The 18,511-nt window shown below is 40.0% G+C and overlaps 1 protein-coding gene across 1 annotated transcript in view; it reads left to right on the top strand.

Moving 5' to 3' along the window:
• The window catches only part of PKD1L2 (polycystic kidney disease 1-like 2), a gene marked incomplete at its 3' end in the record, with an annotated part of 34,256 nt that extends 16,039 nt beyond the window's left edge, over positions 1-18,217 (top strand). The window contains exons 18-39 of the mRNA XM_010182187.1: positions 1,134-1,316; positions 2,202-2,326; positions 3,136-3,262; positions 4,426-4,560; positions 5,218-5,443; positions 5,859-6,052; positions 6,483-6,713; positions 6,948-7,049; positions 7,264-7,442; positions 7,792-7,938; positions 8,460-8,659; positions 8,805-9,031; positions 9,562-9,775; positions 10,751-10,942; positions 11,720-11,961; positions 12,414-12,510; positions 13,889-14,029; positions 14,746-14,931; positions 15,743-16,070; positions 16,575-16,708; positions 17,606-17,733; positions 18,057-18,217. Of these exons, the coding sequence (XP_010180489.1) occupies positions 1,134-1,316; positions 2,202-2,326; positions 3,136-3,262; positions 4,426-4,560; positions 5,218-5,443; positions 5,859-6,052; positions 6,483-6,713; positions 6,948-7,049; positions 7,264-7,442; positions 7,792-7,938; positions 8,460-8,659; positions 8,805-9,031; positions 9,562-9,775; positions 10,751-10,942; positions 11,720-11,961; positions 12,414-12,510; positions 13,889-14,029; positions 14,746-14,931; positions 15,743-16,070; positions 16,575-16,708; positions 17,606-17,733; positions 18,057-18,217 (3,899 nt within the window). The remainder of the gene's footprint in view (positions 1-1,133; positions 1,317-2,201; positions 2,327-3,135; positions 3,263-4,425; positions 4,561-5,217; positions 5,444-5,858; positions 6,053-6,482; positions 6,714-6,947; positions 7,050-7,263; positions 7,443-7,791; positions 7,939-8,459; positions 8,660-8,804; positions 9,032-9,561; positions 9,776-10,750; positions 10,943-11,719; positions 11,962-12,413; positions 12,511-13,888; positions 14,030-14,745; positions 14,932-15,742; positions 16,071-16,574; positions 16,709-17,605; positions 17,734-18,056) is intronic.
• Positions 18,218-18,511: the final 294 nt, after the last annotated feature.

An 18,511-nucleotide genomic window follows, 5' to 3' on the forward strand; every position in this document is an offset into this window, starting at 1 on the left:
TACATCTTTAAGACAGAAACCTTTTTAGTCAAAGGCATGTTAGGATGTATATTTTATCTTGTAAAGCACTCTTAGAATCCTGAAGAAAAACTTCCCAGGAGGGTTTTTCTAGAATTGCCCAGATCCATTGGTCCCTGATCCATGCACTGTCACAAAATACACGTAGGCAAGCTGTCAGTGAGGCAGGAACACGACAGCACCCAGAGGAACTGGGCACAGATGTTCAGACTGGCCTCACAAAAGTATTTCTTGAATCTGATCTGGAAACATAACATTATTAGTAGATGATGCTATTTATGCATAATGAGTGAGCACATGGGAGGACAGAACAAACTGTCACTGGGGTAGCTTCCCAAATATGCTGGCAGTAAAAAGAGCTGTCCTGATTTCTTATGTATTATAAAGTTGCAGCCCAACAATGGTTTGCGAGCATTTCAGCAGTGTGTGGTTAACTTTGGCAAGACAAGAGCATAGCTCAGATTCAGCACTCACCCTACAGCAGGGCTGCTAAGCATTTGCAGACTGTGGGAACAGATATGTCCAAACTTGCAGTGAATTTGCTTGGCTCTCTCACCACCCTGGGCTCCAAGCTGGCCAGTGCTTTCACAGTCACAGAGCGATCACTGGCTGCATTCGGGCACAAAATAAAAACTGAAAAACTCACTCTCCTTTGGCATTTAGTATGGCACAAGGCCAAAGGTATTACCTGCTGTTAAACCAATAGGGTTTGTGGAAACTAAGATTGAAATGCACACGCACTTGACAATATGATGGTATTTACTGGACACACCACCCAAAAGTATAACCTAATTTATTACATTTCTGTACATCTAAACCATATCTTTGCCCAGTGTTTGACAGAAAAGTTTCCTTTGGATGTTATTAATCTTTTTTTACAGATTAACTCTGTAGAAGCAGGCTGCATTTTTCAGGCCTGTATTATGTGTTACTACATCACCTAATATATCATCTTTATTGGCATTTGAGGTATTACCCCTGCACAAATAATTATCGTTAAAAAAGCATTAGCCACAAGTAGTCCCATGAAATTACTTAGGTCGCAATATTCACAAGTGTCACTTCTGTCATTTGTAGTATCAACACATAAACTTTTCCTCTTGTTTCCTACGCAGGTGGAAGCTAGCAACACTCTGAAAGACGTCAGTGCTTCCTTGCTCACTGTAAACACAGAGGACACCAGAGATGATGAGAAGCTAAAAGATGCAGCAAACTATCTATTTAATGCAGTGAGCAATGTCCTTAAAGCTTCTGCAGAAATCAGAGCTACAAACGCTTCAGTGCCAGAGGCAGAACAGGTAACTGTGGTTTGGTCCAGTTTGTAGTGGACTGTGTGTGAACATTTGCTTGCTTTGGACAGTTTTTAAGAGTTCTGCTGCCTCTCGTATTTTTAAACTGGCATTGGGTAGGGTTCATTGTGACACTACAGATGCACAGGTATTTTTTTCAGGTTTGATTCTATCCTCTCCTTTTGCCCCATAATTCAAGGAAGCCACACGAATTCAATATTAATGACTGGATCTACTGGAATCAGCTCTGGTTGCTGCTTACACTTTATCAGAAAGCCCACTGATTTTCTATTCAGAATTATGCAACAGTTTATTTTGTCCTATAGATTCCTATTTATATCTAAATTGTCACAGTTGCCTGTGTGTGCTTCCTGGGCTGAACATACTTTAACTTTCATCACTGTGATGGAAGTAGGGCATGAAATAAATCCAACCTGAGAGAAAAGGTTATGAACTGTTCAAACTTCCCCAAGATACCACACTAATAACACACACTAATTGGTCATTAGGCCTTGCTTTTGTAAGTAACTAAATGCTAAAGTGTGCAGTGAAAGGGCATTAATGTACAGAAGTGCATGAATATATCGCATTAAATTGATGCCATGTTTGTAGTGTTCAAATTTCGATGTGTAGAAGTTATAAATAACAGAATATAAAAGTAAAAGCTGTAAGATGTTAATTTGCTGTCTGCAATGTTTTAATGAGAATTACAGAAATTGAATTGCTGATTAGAATAACTTTCTCTAAGATTAAGTACTACATCACCAAGTTTGCCAGTTTTGCAAAACACTGAAAACTAGTATTTGTTCCTAAAAGGAAACAAAGGTGAATAACATGCAACTTGATGATTCTGAGGAGCTTTGTTGCAAGTTTCCTCCTCTAATTCTCTTCCAGAGTTCAGTGTCACGCCAGCTCCTGAATACAGTTGAAAATCTACAGAGTGCCCTTCTGTTTGGGAAAGAACCGGATGATGAACCAACAGTGCTTAGCACTCCTTCTGCCACAATGTATATACACAGGTAACAGGAACAGTGTCTCCCATCTAGGCTCCTGGTAGCTCATCAAATTTGCCCCAATATTCATTACATTGTCCTTAAGTAGAACCACCTAACTAAATAATGACAGCTTCACCAGTGCAATGAGGCTGTCTTTACTAACTGATAGTAAGAACAGCTTGGACTCCAATTAGCTTCAAATTCTTAGAAATTCTCATGCTGTGTCCTCTTTGACCAACAGAGAATTTACTACTGTTTCCTGGATGAGGCAGCAGCCACTTACCTTTGAAATTTTGTGGAAAACTCATGTCATGCCAGTTAAGGGTTTTTTTTCTTTACCAAGTTGCCACAATGACATGTCATATAGAACTGTAACCAGCTTGGCAGAAGCAAATATAACCATGAGGAGCTGGATGAGCATTCTCCATTCCCTATAATCATCCCTAAATTGTTCCTCGAGAGCCTGGGTTTCATCCACATTTAACTGTGCACTCAAATCAAGACCATGTTCACACAGAAACCAGCTACATCTTTCACATAAGTACACCTAGTAGGGTACAACTTCCTATCCAGATATGCCAATTCCACCCCTTTTTTGATGATTCTACGGTAGTGCTTCATGTAGTACTACACCAGGGACAGATAATGTACGAAGTAATTAATAGCAGAGTTAGAAATAGTTTTCCAGCTAAGTTATACTTGTGAAGTGAGAAAGCCTTTTCTCCAGATATGAAGCCCATGCTACTGACATTCTTTTCTGGTTTTGTTGTTGTTTTCTTATTTTCTGTTTCTCTTTTATTCTGTTTTGCTTGTGTCCAACACTAACTGGACAGATTACAAACAGAAAACATGAATGGCACATCCATTAATATCTCCAATTCCAGCTCTGCCAGCTTTACTCTCCCACCTGCTTCCTCTCTCAGTGTTTCTGAAGTTGATGATGAAACAGTGGATATAAGGGCAAGTAAACAGCTTTTATCTGACTCAATCTGAGTATATACAACTGACATTCTTGGTCTAGCGGTTTTAGAATCTTTTCTCCTTTTACAATGAGCACACAAGTCACCCCTCCTGTCATGCCAAGAAAATAATTTAATATATTTTTTGTCAAAGAAGCCTTCACTTATCTTAATTGCTTGAGGTTGATTCAGCAAGCTAAGGAGGACTGAACGCTTAAATTCCCCATCCCATCAGCCCCTCACATATACTCCTGTTTCATAATTTCATGGCTAGAGAAGGCAATGGAACGAATCAATACGTACAAATCTACTTGCTGTTTGTTTACATCTCATGCTCTGAGGAGGATGCAGCAGCTCAGAGTCCATTTCACCATTTAAACTAACCTGCAGCAGCCCTGCTTCATACCAGCTAGAAATAAATGAGTTTAAAGAACCCAGATCTTGCAGGACACAAAAGGCCTGTAAATGTCTTGATAATAACACAACCCTCATCTGAATTAGGATATGGTATTTTATCCTTAGAACAATAGATCCCATATTATTGCCATATTTTTATAATAAGTTTTCTAAAGGCCTCTCTGGTTGATTCGACAGTCTCAGGGAACCCCTACAATACCTGCAAAATATATAGGTTTTTTCAATGTGTCTTTTCCAGCTCTGCTAAAAATTGTCCAGAGCCCACTGAAACCAGTGGAAACACAGCCACTGTCTTACCTGAGCATTACAAGAGGCTCCTGAATCCTCTCATTGGACTGACGACTCTGACATACTCTTCTGTGCACTGCTATCATAGCAGAAACAGACTGCCACTCCTAATGCCAAGAGCAGTGCCACAGCTTGGCTTTGATGGAGTTACTTTGAAAGATGCTGATGCAATTGCATTTTGGTATCTTGTGACTAAAAGGCAAAAGGGTTACAATCAATGGAAACAATAAACATTGTTGTACAATTATCACATTTATTAATCAAAATCACTTTCAAGGTCTATGTTTGACCTACCTTAGATATAAGGCAGCTTCTTATGTAAACCTGGATGCTGGCTCCTTTTAAGTCGAATACTGTTTGGGTCTGAGCTCAAGCTTTCACTATTCAGCAATTTAAGAGTGTGAATATAATGAAATATTTACAATAGCTCAGAACTGATTGTTAATGTCTTGCTAATAGATGGTGAGCTTTGCCATGAATCCCTTTTTCTCCAGTGACACCAGTTTTGACATCAGTGGGACAGTGGGAGGTCTAAGTCTTACTGGTCTGGATGGCTTGATCATACCAGTCAGCAATCTCAAAGAAAACATTGAGGTAAACCCACTATTTTCTATTCCTCTCTTTCTTTTCTCATTTTTCCTTTCTCTGTTAACAAACTGTCATTTGTGTTATCATCTTCTGTGAGGTAACTGCAAATGGTTGTAGTGTTCATTACATTATAGAATGCGATCCTGGTGTCTACATTTGTGATGGAGGGATTTGTGTCATGAAGAATGAAGTAACAAATATTTCTGTCTTTTCTTTAAAGAGAGGTATCTTATTCTTCATTTAAATGGTTGTGGAAAAAGACCTACACATTACAGTCACCCCAAAACACAATGTAATGTCTGATTTCGTCATCCAACAACTGTATGTTTGTATTAGTACTTCCTAGCCAACGTATAAACTGACATCTAAATCATTCATATATGCACTTGTATGTAAGCAGTGTTTCAGCTATAATCTCAACTCTCTGTTCAGAAAGGCACCACGGATCACAGATTTTGTGATGAGTTTACATAGGTTTCAAATGAACTTTTCAGAGGTTAGCTTACAGTATCAAGAAAACTACTTTAAAGCCAATATTTTTGCTGGCCATGCTTTCCCTATGTTATGAAAAACTATCTAACATGTGGCTATATTGTGCTTTATAGATGATAGAAGCAAGAGGCTTTGCTGTATTTGAAGTTATGTCTTTCTGTTTGAAAACAGATAATGTTACCAAGGCTTTCAGCAACTCAGGAAGATAAGATTCTGCTGAATCTAGGCAATCTTAGCAGTTTCCAAGTCAACGTCACCTCAGAAAACACCTCTATAGTGATCCACCTGGAATCTGAACATGACATTCCACTAATAATCTATTTAGGATATGGTTATCATCCAAATGAAACTAACTATGATCTCAAAAATCATCTATTCTGTAAGAAAACTACCAGAGGTAAGACAGCTTGTTATGACTCATGAACTTGTGCATTCTTGGCTTAAGTAACCAAAAGACTTTCAGCACCTACGGCGAGTCAAGGGCACTCAGTATGGGGAGTACTCAACCACAACTTTACAGCACATGCATATTTGCAGAATGAGCCTTGACCATGATTTCAGACATCTAACTGGAAAGAAACCTCTCAAGGGAGTTTCAATTTGTCATGCTTCAGGGTTCCGATCTCTAGCATACAGTGTTCACTAACAGGAACAATGAGTGGGATGCTTTGAACAATGAGTTGCTAAGAATTATTTCATACCTGTTTCTTCAGGTTCTTATTTGATTATATGCAATACAGCTGTGTACCTGTGAATTAACATTTTATATATACATTGAAATGAAAATATTTATGTATATATTTATGTCTAAGGTGAGACAAACACCTGGGTTCTTAGCCCCGAAGAACTCGTTTTTGGAGAGGGAACCTACTATTTCATGGTTTCACAAGAGATGGGAATGAATTCCCCGGTCTATGACAGGCTAACGATAGCTGTTACTTGCTTTGCATCTCGCTGTGTATTTTGGGATGAGCACCAGGGGAACTGGAACAGCTATGGATGTCATGTAAGTAGAGAGAAACAAAACAATGATTATATTTTGTACTTCAAAGCCAGCCCTTATAACCACCTTCTTGTAGTAAAATGATAAGTGTTGAACTCACACCATAAAACAAGATCATTCCGAGATGTTTTAATACTCTCAAGTTTAGTTATACTGGACTAAGCCTCAAATGACATCTCCATTTCAATTTCTTGGAATGGGCTTCTATATATGAAGAAATGCAAGCATTCTGACAAGGCTGTATTATGTTACAAAGCCTGTTTCTCGTGAAACATTAGATTTAATATTCCTTATCGAAATCTCAACAATTCTTTCCTGTATAGCAACTCGCCACGCTAACTTACCAATCTCAATACTATCTTTTAACTTGCTTGGTAAGTTATCTAATACTTTGAAGTCAAATGTTTTACTAGGACATTTTTCTGGTTTTCAGGTAGGACCAAAAACCAATCTTAGAAGCACACAGTGCCTCTGCAACCATCTGACCTTCTTTGGGAGCTCCTTCTTTGTCATACCCAATGCCATAGATGTTAGCAAAACTGCACGGCTATTTGGTACATTTGTGGACAACCCTGTGGTGGTGACAACTGTAGGATGCATCTTTCTGATATATGTGCTTGTAGTTATTTGGGCTCGAAGGAAAGACATCCAGGATGATGCCAAAGTAAGTCTCCAGCTAATAAAGACTGAATGTATTTAGGCCAAGTCTCGCTTTGCCTAGCCCATTTTAATTGGAAGTCTTCAACGAAGGTTCAACCTTGAACCTACTCCCTTCCCTGTAATTCTCTGTTTACTGGTAAGCATGTGCATTGTTCACAAGATGACAAATTCTTATCCACAGCTTTAAGGAATCCATACTTACAGAACTGCTGTCACACTGTATTGTGTCACTCTGCAGGTGAAAATCACGGTACTAGAAGACAATGACCCCTTTGCTCAGTATCGTTACCTTGTGACAGTTTTTACAGGACACCGCCGTGGGGCAGCCACAACCTCCAAGGTATCAATGGAGTGTGTGGTAAGACAGTTTATGCACTTATTTAGAGAAATGGATGAATAATGGAGCACCTGAGGCTACTAAACAGGATGGCTCAAAGGCAATGTCTGAACCAGAAAGTCCCTAGATTTGACGAAGGCAGGAAGGGTATGCCAGAGGAATAATCATATATAGGATCAAGACATGCAAGTCTTCATTTTGCCATCTTATTCTCCAGGTGACTCTCACCCTTTATGGACTGGAAGGAGAGAGTGAGCCACACTATCTAACTGATCCTGATGCAACAGTCTTTGAACGTGGAGGAGTGGATGTTTTCCTACTCTGTACCTTCTTCCCTCTTGGGGAACTGCAGAGTATTAGACTGTGGCATGATAATTCAGGGGACAGTCCATCCTGGTAAGTGGAGATCGGGATATCTTGGGAAGTAAAGATCCACAAATATTTTTATTTCTAATGATAAGTTTTCATTTTCTAGCACTTGAAAATTATTGTTTCTACAGTTCTAGAAAGGAAGGGTTAGTTTCTCATTTTTGCAGATGAATAGGTCAAATCATAATCCAAACTGCAGGATCAGAAGTGCTTCCCTTTCCAGTGTACAGTACAGGATGGGTTGTGTTCTGTGCCTTACAGTTTAGACACAACCTAAGAAGCTAAAGGCCAGACTTTGTCGTGCATAGTCCTGTTAAGTCCTGAATTTCATACCACTCAGTTACAGGTGAATGTGCCCTGTATGTTTTTCTGACAGGTATGTGAATCGAGTATTGGTCCACGATCTGGCATGGGATCAGAAATGGTACTTCCTCTGTAACTCTTGGCTAGCCATTGATATTGGAGAATGTGTCCTAGATAAAGTGTTCCCAGTAGCTACAGAACAGGACATGAAGCAGTTCAGGTACTTTCTGTTTTATAGACTTCTTTTGCTCTTGACACCAATCTGTCTAGAACAGCAAATATGCAAAAAAGATCAAACCTCTAGAAAAAAATGAAAACAAGGGAGGTCTTTCCAGTGCCCTCAATGGGCTCTGAATAAGGAAAAGAGGAAGGACGATTAAGTAGGTCTACCTGTTACCCTAACAGTAATACCATGCTGGAAATATTGGTGTTAAAGAAAGATATCCTGAGAAGACCTACAGAAACCCAGGCATCTCCTATTCCCTTGTATGTAACTTCCCTAACAATTTATATAGCAACTACTAATTATTAACTTTCCCTTCATGGTGTAGCAAGAAAGAAAGGACATAAGTAGCTATGACCATCCCATGCAAATCAAGCCACAATATTTGGTAATTTCTCATAGTTATTATTTCTTCTGATTGTGCTTAGAAGCACAAACAGGTCAGGATCCTGAACTTCAGCTTTGTTCTTCCCTTTCCTTTTTAAGTATCCATTTGATTTCCCTCTCCTCCTTCCCAGCAATCTGTTTTTCATGAAGACCTCGAAGGGTTTCCAGGATGGGCACATCTGGTACTCAGTTTTCAGCCGCTCCCCACGAAGCTCCTTCACACGAGCCCAGCGCGTGTCATGTTGCTTCTCACTGCTTCTCTGCACCATGCTGACCAGCATCATGTTCTGGGGAGTGCCAAAGGATCCAGCTGAGCAGAAAATGGATTTAGGTAACAATCCTCACCATTGTTTGGACAGGGAAATAGAAAGAGAGCAGAATCTAGAAGGACAGATGGACAAATGGGCTTTTTCACAAGAGAGAGACCTGATGGTTCGGGGTTGTTTTTACTCCTCCCCTCTGTTTGATCTGGACAGGTAAGATCGAGTTCACATGGCAAGAAGTGATGATTGGCTTTGAGAGCTCTCTCCTCATGTTCCCCATCAACCTGCTCATTGTGCAGATCTTCAGGAACATACGATCCCGACCAGCCATGCAGGGGAAAGAGAAGAAGCTGGGAAAGAATGGTCGAGTGTCCCCAAGCCTATCTCCCTCCCAGGAGGCCATCCAGGCTGTCTCACTCACTCCAGAGGCTGTGATAAAGGCAAGTCCCTGTGGCTGCTCCTCAACGAGTGCTGCGCTGCCCTCTGCTGCCATGCACTGCCCAGCATCTCCAGTTCAACAGCAGAAACCTCCTGTCAGATGCCCTTCGCGTTGTCTGCCAGTTACGCACTGGCACAAAGCACTCGTTTACCCCTCTACATGGAATCCCTGACTTCATTAAGATCTGCCTGTGTACATCCCAGCACTTGCACAATTGTTATGTGTGACCAAATGCAATGTGTTCAGGGGTTAAAGCAACCATAAAGCAGACAGTGAAGATAAAACGTATCACAGACCCACTCTTTCTCAGCATAGGTCCTCAGGCAGGTAAGCTGTATTTTTGAATCCTGAAAGCTGTCTTGCTGGACTCATAAATCTTCCTGTCACACCCAGCACTGTAGGACATGCGATCCTTACCCATTCTGGAGATTTTAGCAATTGGTGTAGCTCCCAGCCAGTGGTCCCTTCAGACTACATCAGCTTACGTCACTGCAGCCAGAGTCACTGCTGTGTTGCTGCTGTCTTTTCTAGGATATAAGAAGAATTGCCAACTCGCTCTTTAAAGCTCTGAAGACTCCATCTCTCACTTCAGTATCAGATCTTGGAAAATCAACTAACATCAACACACTTTTGGCACTGGTTGAGGACATCATCTGCCAGCAGAGCAGAGCTGGGCAAAAGTTTTATGATGAGAACAAAAAGGATGACTCTATAATTGTCACATTAGGTGCTACAGATATACAAGGTAAACAATACATGACATGCCTATTGAAACCTTTGTAGTGAAAATTATGGCAATGCTGGGTGTGATGACCCAAGCTCTTCTTACAGTCTGACTCAAAGGCAATTACAGAATCAGAATAGTTGAGGTTGGAAGGGATCTCTGAAGGTTGTTTAGTCCACCACCCTGCTCAGAGCACAGTCACCTGGAGCAGGTTTCCCAGGATCACATCCAATCTGAGGCTTAATATCTCCAAGGATGGAGACTCCACAAATTCTCTGAGCAACCTGTTTCAGTGTCCAACTGCCTGCACGATACAGATGTTTTTCCTTATGTTCAGACAGAATTGTCCATGTTTTACTTTGTGCCCATTGCCTCTTGTCCTTTCACTGCGCACCACTGAGCATCCAACTGAGTAAAGACTAAAATTTCTATTTCTTATGCTGCAGAAATAAATGTTAGCTACCAGCCTGGCTTGGGAGCAGGATCACTATCTAATAGCATAAAGACACACACGTATCAGTTGTTTCACAGTCTTTTTGTCCTGTCTTTTTTTCCTTCTTGGGCTTGTTTTGTTGCTCCTTTCAGTCTGACTCTAAACTTAGGCATTAATTTCTTTTCAATTAAGCAATAATATATGAGTAAAGAATCCCACTAATTTCATTAAGGCTTACATTTGGCTTTTCCAATGAGTGTACCAAGCTACTAATTGCACAGTGAACAAATTAGCACTTGATCTTATCTGACTTCTCTATTAAGGTTTTAGGACCTCTGTCCCACTAAGTTGCCTCCTGTTAACACTTCCAGCCCATTCCAGCAGAAAAGCATTAAAGATCTAGTACTAAAGTTGCTTGTATGTGTCTCTTCCAATGTTACTCTTCACTTTGTCATATTCACAAGCCTGAGCTCCAGTTCTGCTGAGCTTTGTACCGAACAGTATTTTAATCTAGGGATAGCGATGCTGATTTTCTTCAAAAATAAATAATCCTTTACCTGCAGAAAAAGCAAGAAGCCCAACTCCAGAGAAGGGAATGTGTGAGCGACTGAAATACAGTGACTACAATCGCTGTTTGTACATACAACTCCAGCATGTAGAGATGCAGCTGGAATTACTGGGCCCCCATAAATTCCAGATGCCTCAGAGTTACACACAAGCTGTTCGTCAGGTTCAGCACATGAAGAACCTCCTGGAGAACTGGATCTGTTCATCAGCATCCATCAGCGAGAGGTATCCTAGTTCTCATCTCATTTTCAGTATAACTCAGGTCATGAATTCAAAACTAGTCAGGACGATGGAGCCCGAATAATTACTGCTTAATATGTCCTAGATAACCATTATTGTAGCTTTAGAAACACGTTTTGAAGAAGCAACAAACGTCAATGCACTGCAAACTGCGCACAAAAGCAATAATGACAGATCATCGCTCTTTGTAACTTTTGCCCCTAGAATTGAATGTTACAATATAATGCCACGTGACAGTAAAGGCTGGGATAATCACTGAGCTCCAAAGTCTCAGACATCTCTTAAAACGTATGGATAAAGAAAAATGAATAAGCAGACAAAAGTATTTCAATGAAACATAATAATTAAGTTGGAAGCATTGAAAACAATAGCACTAACTATCTCTCTCGCCTTTATCATGATCACAAGAGATGTATCCAGCAGCTAAAATGCACTCATGGTTTTATTTGTGAATATTTCTACTCGACATCTAACGATGCATGAACTGAGGAGTAAATATGCCTATCGTATTTGTTTTGATTTTAGCTAATCTCTGCATGCTTCCTCATATTTTTGCTCACTGTACCTCTTGCTATCCATGTATTCTATACAACTGCATTAGTTAAAAGAATTTAGAATATTTTGATTTAGATTTTAAATCTTAAGATGTTGCCTATCCCCACTGAATCCAAAGACTGTGATTTTGACTTCTGTTCTACTGCAGACTGATTTTTTCTCTTCTGGTTGACTCTCAAGGTGGTCCCTTACTCCAGGCTTCTCTGGTGATGGCAAGAAAAATTTTCCTTCCAAAGGGCTGCCCTGGTGGTTTGTGTTCATTGCCTGGTTCCTTGTTGCAGCCACCAGTGGCATAGCTGGGTTCTTTACCATGCTCTATGGGCTGCATTACGGCAAGGAGAACTCCATCAAGTGGCTGATCTCCATGGCCATCTCCTTCTTGGAAAGTCTTTTCATCACACAGCCCTTAAAGGTAAGATCCTCAGAATACATCCACAGGCCAATATGAACTCATTCTACTATAATTTCAGGAAGACAATGTAATGTGTTCTAAAGAACCACAGGATTTAACATGTAAAATGAGAAGTCTTTGCTCTTAAAACTAGAGCTAGCAGGTGGTTTAGAGTTCTGTTGTCTTCTGCTGGCATTAACTCCATGAGTTTCATCTGCCCTGTTTTGTCAGAGTTTAACAGGTGATGAGCTTTCTGACCAGAGAAGATGTGTCATACAGCAAAATAAGCTTAGCTGGATGGACCCCAGCATTGTGCACTGTTTTCTTGGTTATGATCTTCAGCTGCATGAGTTCAACAAAGCCAAAGCACAGTTGTTCTCCTGCAGTGCCGGGATCCAAAGGGATCCAGGTCAATGACTGAGCTTCTTTATGTGAAATGGGTATATAGTGAGTCTAGAGCTAATTCTTTCCAGGTGCTGGGGTTTGCTGCTTTTTTTGCTCTGGTGCTGAAGAAGGTGGAACATGAGGATGAAGAAAGCACAGCTATTGACGGACCTTTATCTGCACCAGGTAACTGTCTGTAAAAGGAGAAGTTATTAAACAAAGTGAAGCATTCCCCGAGCTTTCTGAGGTTTTTACGCACAAATATGTCAATTGGGGACTTCACTGGTTATCTTTATTTACCAGAATCTTAGCTGACAAAGTTAGCATAAATCACTAAATCCACAGGTGCTGTGACTGTATGCCTACCCAGCAGCATTCCCAAGATCAAGGTGGAAGTGGAAACCAACATAAACAACTGATTTTGTGCCAGTTGAAAAAATATAAAGAACACTGTATGTTTAGGTTGGATAAACCCTGCAGAACACTTAATGAAAGAGACCACAAGATCAAAAAGATAAAAGAGAAGAAAGCTTTGCATAAAAAGAATACATACTTCCTTGTTTATCTTTTTTCTGTATGCTTTTACCTCTGCAAATATAAATACATGCACAGTCTCCCCTAGCCCTGTTGTAAGATTGCTCCTGTTACTGGAGGACCTACTTGCTGCCAGGATACTTCCTTCTCTCCATCCCTGGCTTGCCTACGTCAAGAAATAAGAAGTATTCTCTAATATTGATTCATACTAGATCAAGAATTGCACAAGTGGATGGCAAATCACTTCTCAGTCTGTCAACATTCAAGGAACATCTAGAAAATAAAATAACAAAATGTGGCAAACTGACTGAAGCCTTTATAATAAAAACTAATGAATCAGTGCTATTAGTATGCAGTAACCATGCTTAAATATTCTAGCTCTCACATTAGACCTAAGAAAAATCAGACATACAAGGAGGTTTGTTTTAGCTCCGTGCAGACATCTCCGTATTCATGACATGGCTTGCAACAAAACTTGTGACTGTTCTACAACCTAGTGAAAACAAACACTTGCACTCTTCATCTAGATGAGTAGATCTTCATCTGACAAGCGTATCTAAAACTCAAGTTGTCTCTCAAGGAAATTTCTCACCTCCTTTAAATCTTATGATATGAAAGTCCTCAGTATACATAGTTTTCCACAACCACAATTATCTGCATTACTCCGATAAAAGAAAGAGTGGCTTCTGCAATCACAATCATGTCTAAAAAAAAGCTGATAGTGGCAGGCAGGAGTCCTAGGGCACAACAAAGAACTCTGATCAACAGCTTTCTCTCTGATCAGTCTCAGGCTCTGAATACATCACCTTCTGAGATGCTCAGCCTAGAGACACCTGGACTATCCCTGGGCCTAAACCCAGCACACTGTGTTTGTGAGCTCCTTCCCTCCCCACTGTTGTCTCACTACACTGATTATGTCACATCCCCTCTCTTCCTAAGGGCAAGATTAAATAGAAATGTCCAAAGAAACAAAAAGCAGGACACAGATGATTTTTTGACTAATTCCAGGGTTTCCTGGACTCGTTCACAGGTGATTCAAACCCTCTCTTTGGAGCCCGAAGGGACAGTAGAAGCAATATTTACAGACCACCTCCTGCAGCTGATGTGGAGAAAATGAAAATCAGTTGCATGAAGGAGCAGAAAGCATTTGCCCTCATCAGAGAAATCCTGGGTATCATCCATATGTTTAACATCTTGTTTTATTCAGTAGTATTCATCGGTATTTTTACACGAGTGAAAATACTGTTCTCTTGGGTGAAAAAGTTTTGGCATATCTTTAGCTTTCTGCCAGCCATTACGATGTAAAGACAGGCTGTTCAGTGGCAGTTGGAGCTGAAAGGAGGTGGGAAGGTTAGCTGGAAATAAAAGTGTGGCTAAGAGTGGATTATATGGTAAAGAAACACATTACAGATGCATGTGAGGTTAAAATTAGAAAGGGTAGAACGAAGAGGTCAACAGTCAAATGAAGCTGAAATCAAAAGAGCAGACAGAGGCCATTTTTGGAGGCCATCTATCTAAAAGCATATAGTATCTATAGATAATAATTTAAACTCCAGTTTTATTTCCTTTAAAAGCAATGGAAAAACTTACCTCAACTTCACTCGGAACAAAGTTAGACTTTTTATTTAGAGCTGTCATTACTACTGATGTTCAGCCAGCCTTCCCGCTTATTTTCTCGACTGCTACTTGTATTCCAAATGTGATACACTTAAACTGCAGCACGTTGAAGTAGCCTGTGTAAATTCATTAGCACTGGTCAGTCAGAGTCTAGCAAAACATCTCCTTAATCTAGTAAGTGTTGACAGCAGTAATCATTCATGCAATCTATTTTGAACAGCAGTGTTAATTCTGAGCTCACCCGTACTGTCTCTTCTTGTTTTTTTCCAGCCTATCTGGGTTTTTTATGGATGCTGTTACTGGTTGCCTATGGGCAGAGAGATCCCAATTCCTACTACTTAAACAAACACATTGAGAACAGCTTTACAGATGGATTCCATGATGTCTACAGTTACCAGGATTTTTTCACTTGGGCAAACACGACCTTAGTCAAAAATCTTTATGGATCATATAAAGGTGCAGAGTCACATTGTTTTACTTCAGCTTGCCAGATGCTGAAAGTGTATCTTTTATACATCTCCCTAAATTGCACATGCATATTTGACTGGAGAAAGAGACTGTGAGTGCACAAGGCTAGTGCAAGTAACAAAAACCCCACAGCCTGACCCCAAGTTTAATGTGCACTGACATTTTCCTTATCTTTAATATAAATCAAAAGTTCTACACTGTAATTTTACATTTTTCACATTTCACATTACTTATTCCAGATAGTTAGACATATGCCTCAGTTATATATGAGCTTCTTTCCACAATTCAAAGAAAGAATGGCAAACAGGTGGCACTATAAAGCTTTTCCTCAGAAGAGCTCTGTTTAGGTTGGCTCTTATGCCAATGCTGATCACACAGTGTCACCAGGTTTCTATCTAACCATACCCAGTAATAAATATGACCTATTTGCCAGCTCACATTTAAGAGTAAATATTGAAATATATTAGCAGAGTTGCTGGCAATGTTGTCATTGGACATGACAGGCACTGACCAACTGTGGCTGTGTGACTCTAAGCAAGTCACTTTTCTCCTCCAGGACTCAGTTTCCTTCTGTTTAAAATACAGATAGACAATGATAGTAAACCCTGTTATCTATGGATGTTATTTAATAACTCAGTTCAAATCAACATGAGGGCTTAATTTTCATGACTATATTGTTTTAAGTATTTTTAGAAAAGAATCTATAGCAAAATATTAATGCCATGAATCATAAATGAGATGAAATATTACTAGTACTTCTGTCATACTGCTGGTGCTGCTCTTTTCACCTCCCATTTAGGATTCATTACAGATGGCAATTCCAAGCTGGTGGGCAGTGCTCGAATTCGCCAAGTAAGAGTGAAAGGAGACACCTGCCCTATTCCTCCCAAACTTCAGCATGTGATTCAGGAATGCCACGCTCCGTATTCCCTACAAACAGAAGATACATCAGATTATGGGGAACACTGGAACGCTTCAGTCTTTGATAACTCCTCTGACTTGGGCTCAGCATGGCAGTATCAGAGTCAGTCCAAACTGAGAGGGCATCCCATCTGGGGCAAACTTGCCATCTACAGAGGAGGGGGATATGTGATTCACATGGGAACTGATCCTAAGAATGCCTCCAGGTACCACTTGTATTCTTGTAAGTTATTAGTGTATCTGCTGGGGCAACAGTGATGCTCTTTCCTCTACCCTATTTAAGATTCATTTCAGATTGCATTCAGTTTTCCTGCCATGCACTGTGCTGAATATTGTAGGTATTACTGTGGTGCCATCATTGCAGTTTATGTTCCTATCATCTTGTTCCATGCTACGTAACAATCAGGATCCAAAATCAGAACGTTTTTCTCCTAACCGACATGAGGTAAATGAGCAGATACCTGAGGCATCTCGGGTTTAGCACTGGCCAACATCTGGTACCTGCTTCTCCAGAGTAGCCAAAAAGAAATTTACCATCTAGACTAATAGTACAAATATCTCCTATCTCCAGACTTGACAGACCAGATGTCCTCCTGAACATTTATCTGTTTTACTCTTCAGCTATTACAATATCCAAACAGTCCTATCCTCCATGTGATACTGTATCTTTCCTGCATGAGTTAGATCACTGGCTATACGTTTTTTGGCAGAATTCTCCAGTACCTTTTCAACAATGTCTGGCTAGACACCTTCACAAGAGCAGTGTTTGTTGAATTTACAGTCTACAATGCCAACGTGAACCTGTTCTGCATTGTAAGCCTGATGTTTGAAACCAATGCTTTAGGTGAGAACCTTTTTTAAGTTACACATTTCCAAAGACAGCAAGCAGTGCACCTACAGAGTTCAGATTTACTTGCTATCAGTGTTTACCTAGTTCTTTATTCAGGGAACAGGAGTGTTTTAATAAATCTAGTAATGACAGAATCAATGCAAAATTTATAAACCATTTAGGAAAAATGTAGCATCACAGTAATACAGACCATAATGGAATATCTTACGTTTGCTTATGCTGTGGTCATTTGCTGATGAAGAAAACATGGTATGGAGGCTTAATCTCCAGAATTTACACAACAAGAACAAGATAAATGATGTTTCCTAAACATTTCAGCTAATCAATACATTAAGATAAAAAGTACAAATAACAGTCTGTCTTTTTTGTTCCAGAAGATATAGCCATGTAACCATACCACACATAATCTGGATACAACAATGAAAATAGTGAAACTAGATTCTGGCTTGAAGGCCATAGAAAAACATTTAATCTGAGCAGTAACCTCCCTCAAGTCTGTCCCAGTATTGGAAAATGCCCAAACCAGACCACAAAACTGAGCTCACTTTCTTTTTAGAGTGAGATTCAGATTTACATCTCCAGGTTCTCCTGCTACATTTCTGCATTTGCAGTCCAATTCAAACCCAACTCTGCTGAGATCAGTACCATACTATAATGCAAGAGAGCACTAGCACTCTAAAAGCCATTGACTGCCTGAAATTCCTATTTAAGGACAAATTCAAGCCTTATAAGGCTACTCACATAACTGAGTCTAAATCTTAGTCTGACAGCTGGATTCAGTCTCACTTTGATGTGAACACAAGTATGGAAGTCTTGCTGGTGAAGTAAACTGAATGAAAACAGGAAGATGTAATTAAGAGAGCACTGAGGTGAACACTGTTTATTTTTTAGGAGCCTTCTTCACAAGTGCAGAGCTTCAAAGCATCCGGCTTTACCCATACACCAACAGTCTCCACATCTTTGTGGTTGCAGCAGAAGTAATTTACTTCCTCTTTATTGTGTACTACATGACAGTACAGGTGAGACCCAATGGAAAGTTTGGCTGACAGCATCGCCTTGTGTCTGGTTTCGATTTCACTTACAAAAACGCTAGGACTGTACTTAATTTCAGTAGTGCTGCTGCTGACTTGCACTAATGGAAGACTGAATCAGGTATTGTATCTGTATTAAACAATAGGAAGATGACATTTTATTTGTCTAGAATGCTTCTTTTCAGAATGATAATGAGAAATGTCTTTTTATCCATGTGCTTTATTGCAGACGGGATAGCCCTAATCTTTATAGAGGTGTATTGTGTGATAGGGAGTCAAAGACTGAAACAGCAGAACTCCTCTTTTCACAGGGAAAACTGATGAAGACTCTGAGATGGAGATACTTCCACAGCAAGTGGAATCTCCTGGAGATGGCCATTATATTGCTTAGCTGGAGTGCCCTGTCAGTGTTTGTGAAGCGGACAATCCTTGGGACCCGAGACATCAGCTACTACCAGGAACACAAAGAGGAGTAGGTACTCGTGCTAGTTGGTTCATCCTTTGTCAGTGCAACTTATACATAAACAAATCTATTTTTCCTCTTCCCAGACAGCAGTGTGTCTGTGCTAGGTAATGCTATCCCATATTCATGAACCATGTAAGCATTTCAGGGCTAAAATGTGTGTCAGCAATAGGATTTTCTTCTGATACTGCTCTAATAGAATCCAGCAGCATGCGTATCTCATATAGGTATAGACCATTTGCTATGTTAGCATAAACAATTTCTAAAAGCTTTCTGTGGTCACAGAATCACAGAATATTAGGA

Source organism: Mesitornis unicolor, unplaced genomic scaffold (genome assembly GCF_000695765.1).
Source record: "Mesitornis unicolor isolate BGI_N332 unplaced genomic scaffold, ASM69576v1 scaffold54323, whole genome shotgun sequence".
Classification (NCBI taxonomy): Eukaryota; Metazoa; Chordata; class Aves; order Mesitornithiformes; family Mesitornithidae; genus Mesitornis; species Mesitornis unicolor.